The sequence below is a fragment of the Nanorana parkeri genome, unplaced genomic scaffold (assembly GCF_000935625.1).
Source record: "Nanorana parkeri isolate BGI_ZX_2015 unplaced genomic scaffold, ASM93562v1 scaffold344, whole genome shotgun sequence".
Classification (NCBI taxonomy): Eukaryota; Metazoa; Chordata; class Amphibia; order Anura; family Dicroglossidae; genus Nanorana; species Nanorana parkeri.
Genome location: NW_017306612.1, coordinates 717,164 through 722,801, shown reverse-complemented (window position 1 = coordinate 722,801; position 5,638 = coordinate 717,164). Strand labels below are relative to the sequence as shown.

The window sequence follows — 5,638 nt, the reverse complement described above, 5'->3', positions numbered from 1 at the left end:
TATATATATATATATATTATTCACACATATATAATTTTTATACTCAACATACAAAAGGAGACATTTTATGGAAGGATGCTGGGATCTGACAAACCTGTCAAGCTTGGGGTTGTCCTGCCTCTCGCGCTGCTGGTCATATCTCAGTTTGAGTCCTTTAAATGTCTGAACATAATCCACATCTTCCAAAGCTTTCCAGTAATTTTCAATGGCATGAGCGGTTAGTGACTTAATGTCCTCCTGTAAAAGAGAAAACTTTCACCAATAACTCGATGATCCCAGCATTACAACTTTCTAAAATCAGATTAGGACATTTAAAGCTGAAATCCAGGCTCAAAAATGAATAAAAACTAAACTTCATTGATCTTTAAATGCAATTCTAAAAAATAGAAACGGGTTAGAACATCTGTCAGGTTTTTACTGTCCTGTGTGTTCCCACTGGGAGAATGTACCTACTATCTGTCCTGGTGAGCATTGTCACCGGCACCAAAAGTGATGGAAAACCTAAAACTGGTTTTATGGTTGTCACCTGTATTGGTGACAGCTGTCAGAATTTTTTTTTTTTTAAACTTTGGAGATTTTTTTTGCTCACTTTCTTGTTGTTCTCCTTGAAAAGGAAGAAACAAATATTCCCAATGGGACAGGGTAAGCAAATACACAACAGAGGTATCAACTATGCACTACGAAGTGGAAGTCTAACTCCAGGCAAACCAAAACACTACCCTTGCAGTGGGGCTACTCCCACACTTCAGGGGTTAACTGCTTGGGGACAGGAAAAAGCCGCTTTACCTACTTGACCCCCAATGCTGTTGGCTCCCTCTGGGCTGCTAGACCAGTCCCCACAGCCTTTTCCTCCCCTTTACTCTGCAGTCTAAGGACCGCGGACATCACATCTAATGCAGGTTCCACAGGCCTGCATTAGACATGAGGATGCCGAGAGACATTTCACTAGCTCAGGGGTAGGCAACCTTGGCTCTCCAGCTGTGCTGAAACTACAAATCCCATAAGGCATTGCAAGCCACAGGCATGACTCCCAGAGGCAGAAACATGATGGGATTTGTAGTTTAAGCACAGCTGGAGAGCCAAGGTTGCCTAACCCTGCACTAGCTGGAGCTGAGGGAAGAGAGGTGAGCGCTGACTGCTGGGGGGGATCAGGTAAGAGTGCTTTACTCAAGTCCCCTAGGTATAAACGAGCAGTTAACCCTTACAGTGCAGCTGTAGCCCCACTGCAAGGAAAGTTTTCCGATTTGCCCATAGATAGAAAAATACAAAAAGTTTGGCTATAGATATACGAAGTATAATTGGTGTAAGTATCCAAATTTGGTTCCATAACAGCCTCCAGTGACCCCCACTGTATAGCAGTTATCAAACCCGGGAAAGGGAGAGGCTTACTAACAGTCAATCAAGCTGTGCTGCAGAACACATGTGCCGACGAACGCCATAAAACAAAACAAAAAAAGCCCCCAAAACTGAAAACATAAAGTGACACTCACCACGCGCACATATTCAAAGATCTCAATGATGGCGGAGTTTAGGAGGTTATACCGCGATCCGTTATTGAGAAAGGCTTTCACTACAGGTTCAAACAAGAAACTTTTCACTATGTATCGGTTGTAGAATTCATCCTTCAGACCAACAATCTTCCGCATGAACCGTAGCGCACCTGGCAGACCATAACGCATGGTATTAAAGTGTGCTTTATAACTGGAAATGCTGCATTCAATAACAGATTGATCAGTGGCTGCTGCTTTGTTTGCAAAAGGTAGGAACTGACTTATAATACCGATTAGAAATTTCTGACTGGAGTTCAACTTTAAAAAGTGTTAGCTGGATTTGTCGCTTAAAGTCCATTTTAAAATATTTCCCTCTAAGACTACCCTGTCCACGTGACAACACTGTTTATAGAAGAATCCCAAAGAAAAAAAAAAAAAGCCCAAAACACACTGAGAAACTCACACAGGGCCAGGAAAGAATGTGCAGAAGACATGAGGACCAGCACTCTGCGCAGGATGTCCTTGTTGATGATGTAATTCTTTATGTGATACGTGTGATGTTCAACACAGAATGTCAGCAGCTCCAAGATCAGCGCCAGCAGCTGTGCCGTCTGGAAGTCATCTGAGAAGGAAGACAAATGTGTCACACCATGCAGATCATATACTGGGAAATGTCACTTTACAATAAACGTTTACATTGACGGATTCAAAAAACAAAAAATGCAACTAAGAGTTGCCAAATACTGAAAACTAGCCCCAATCTAGGTAAGGAAACAGTTGGAATACACACACACACACACACACATATCTCTCTCTGGATATAGATATATACATCTATGTAGATATATAGATATATATCTATATAGATATATACACCGAGTAGCCAGATTATTATGACCACCCCATCAGTACTTCGTTGGGCCGCCTCGTGACTCCACGAGATGATGAAAGGTGATGCGAGGAATCTGATACGGCACTGTTGCCCTTCTGTTGTCTTGTACCAGTCTTGCCCCTCCTCCGTTCTGCCCTAACATTGACTAGTCGCTGACGGCCACAATTCGCACGTTCAGACCCAGATTTTCGGCTGACAGTCCGGTCTTTAAACACTTTAACAACAGCTGCTCTTGAACATTTAACAAATTCTGCTGTTTTTCTGATACTCGCTCCATGGCTCCGAGCACCAACAATCATCCCAGGCACCTCGGAGTGGTGGAGACCTAGCTGATCATAGTTCAGCAGTGTGCAATGCACCTTTATTTTTAAGGGAGATAGCGCAGCAAAGTCCCATAAAAGTAAGAGAGGTTTATAGAGTTCAGAGGTCAGTAGAAAGTAACACAGTCCAGAGGTCAGTAGGTAGTAAGGGCAGTGTGCAGGGGCCAGGAATAAGTACCGCAGAGTTCAGAGGTGAGGAGTAAGTAAGGGCAGTGTGCAGGGGTCAGTAGTAATGGCAGGGGGCAGGACTAAGTAAAGCAGAGCCCAGTAGTATATAACAGAGTGCCGGGGACAAAAGCAAGTAATGTAGAATTCACATGTCAGTAGTATGTAATGCAAAGTGCAGGGGTCAAGAGTAGGGATGTACAAATACCAGTATCAGTGCCAATACCGAGTACTTAGGCGAGTACCCTTACTTGCCCAAATGCTCCCGATACCGGAACTTCCGTTATCAGGAAGCCGGGCGGCAAGTCATTACCCGCCCCCCAGCTTCCTGATTGGCCAGAAAGCCGTCTCCATGCTTCCTCCTCACCTCGTGATGAAGGAGCATGGAGATGGTTTCCTGGCTAATCGGGAAGCCGGGTATTACACACCGCCTGGGTTCCTTTATGGGACTTTCAGTATCGGCGAAGACCGAAAAAAAATATATCGGTACTTGATGCCGAAAAACTGGTATCGGTGCATCCCTAGTCAAGAGTAAGGAAAACAGACTTCAGAGGTTAGCAGCAACAGAATTTAGAGGTCCAAAGCATGTAATGCAGATTGCAGGAGTCAGAAGTAACACAGTGTAGAGGTTGGGAGTAGCACGCATCTCCTCCCCGCAAGCAAAAATACTCACCTTCCATTACGAACATCTACCCCACCCTTCTAGGTAAAATTCACTCAACAGACCTCAGACGCAGTGGCTACCGTAGAAGTGAGGGAAGTCCTCAGGTTTCTCTGAGCCCGGCTGTGTCACATGACAGGTCAGAACCGAGGGGGAGTCTAGGACTTCCTTTGCCTCTGCAATAATCTGAAGTCTGAGAGGAGGCATGGAAAGGGTTGGTCACAATCTACCCCTGTATTAAACAAAGGCATAAGAGGCTGAGCTCCTCAGTGTGACAACACAAACCCCGCAGTGCTCCCGGAGGTGATCTCTGACCTTTGCTGGGCTTTTCCTCTGTAGTGTTGGCCAGTAAGGGGGCGGTGAGGACATGCATGCAGTGCTTGTAGAAGAATCCCAAAAATTCCGTCTTCTCTGTTTTCTATGAAAAACAAACAGTAAATGCTCAGTACAGTAAGATTAAGAGACTGAGGTGACCTTGCTCAGACTATGAAGCCATTTCCGAGCTGCAAACAGAAAACACAGCAGATACATATCCATCAAGTAAGGAAATCGCAATAATCTGCGTGTGATGGGAAGTGCACAAAAACATTCCCCAGGGCTGAGGGACAAGTCTATGTTTACGTGGCCCCACTCCCCTACCAATTAAACTGAACTCCTCCTACCCCAGGCCTATACTTACAGCTGTAACCCAGTGCTCACATTGTTGGAAATGAAATCCTCATCAGAACTTAATAGCCAAGGATGTAAACATCAGACTAGCTTTGCAATGCAGGCAAGAGGCTGGGGGAGGATTAGCCCAGTTTAGTTTAGGATGGTGTGGGGATGGGTTAGCATTAGTTTAGGTAAATTTGAACTTGCCCTTTAAAACCCGCTCCTAACATTTAAATGAAAGCAGACGTTTAAATGCAGCTATATGTGGAAGCCACATGTAACAAAGCTTGCTCTAAAGTCTGGTGCTCCAATCTGAACACACCAACATTGTGACCTACAGAGTAATGAATAAAGTGAAAGCAGAGCTTACTTGTATATTACCTCACAGCTCCTTAAAAGGCACAATGACACATGACAGCTGAAGAGGTCACAAACCCCTTTTGCAAAGCTGGATCTATACTGTGCTGCCTAACATTTAATGGAAGTACTGGCAAGCCCGCTATCACTTCACTCAGTGTTAAATATACCCAATGCAGGTATTCATGGGGGCCAACATGGCATGAAGTTTCCATGTCTGCCAATCTGCATAGAATGTCAGTGGTGATAGTCTAGCAGTGGGGTGAAATAGGATAAAGTGATATTAAAGCCTAATTTGTTTTTTCATTTCTCCTTTGAGGGGACCCTCCTTTACTGGAGGCTGTTGCTTTTTTTTTTCTTTAAAAGTTTTTCATTCCTCGTTTTCTAGTGGGTGCCCGCAGCGCTTTTCCCCACGCCCCCTGCACGGGTGCCACCATCGTTCTAATAGAGGCACCCATGCACGCTCGTGCCCACAGTGGCTGTGTGCGTCCACAGATTGATGGCAGAAGGAGCCTACGGCTCCTCTGCCATCAGTATCCTCCCCCTGCAACCCAGAAGGTCGGGGAACGGAGGATTGCTTCGGGACCGGCGGCGGGGACGAATGTAACTGACAGGCAGGTAAGTGTGTGTGTGTGTGTGTGTGGGGGGCAGAGAATGCATTAAAGATAAAAAAACGCCCAGACCTTAATGCTACTTTAAGCACAAAAAACACACCAGTTAATAGCCCTGTGGAGGGTGGACATAGCACGTGCACAGTGTGTTATTGCATCCAATAGCAAGATATACAGAGAGGGAAGCCTCTGGCAGGCAGGGAGAAGTCTCAAAACCATGCTCTTCCACTGCTACAGCAGGCATTTTCAAATGCAATGGGAAGACAAAGTACTGAAATGATTAAAACGCAAACAGTGTCCAAGCCGATTTGTTTCTTACACTGGTAGTCGCAAGCATGTTATCTGGATCCACTAACGTCCGCAACAGCCCCGTGAGCTGTACAGCGCCTCCCAGCTCAGGATCTGTATCACAGATCATATGTTCAATGATGAGATTGATCAGAAGAATGTCCTACAAAAAAAAAAAAAAAATTTTTTTTCAATGAACACAA

At 45.0% G+C, this 5,638-nt stretch overlaps 1 protein-coding gene across 1 annotated transcript in view; it reads right to left on the bottom strand.

Annotated features, from left to right (window-relative positions):
• PPP4R3A (protein phosphatase 4 regulatory subunit 3A) overlaps positions 1 to 5,638 on the bottom strand; it is a 49,441-nt gene that overhangs the window by 14,541 nt on the left and 29,262 nt on the right. Inside the window, exons 12-16 of the mRNA XM_018558496.1 lie at positions 5,467 to 5,598; positions 3,844 to 3,946; positions 1,954 to 2,112; positions 1,491 to 1,660; positions 95 to 237 (exon numbers count right to left, since the gene is read on the bottom strand). Coding sequence (XP_018413998.1) covers positions 95 to 237; positions 1,491 to 1,660; positions 1,954 to 2,112; positions 3,844 to 3,946; positions 5,467 to 5,598 — 707 coding nt within the window. The remainder of the gene's footprint in view (positions 1 to 94; positions 238 to 1,490; positions 1,661 to 1,953; positions 2,113 to 3,843; positions 3,947 to 5,466; positions 5,599 to 5,638) is intronic.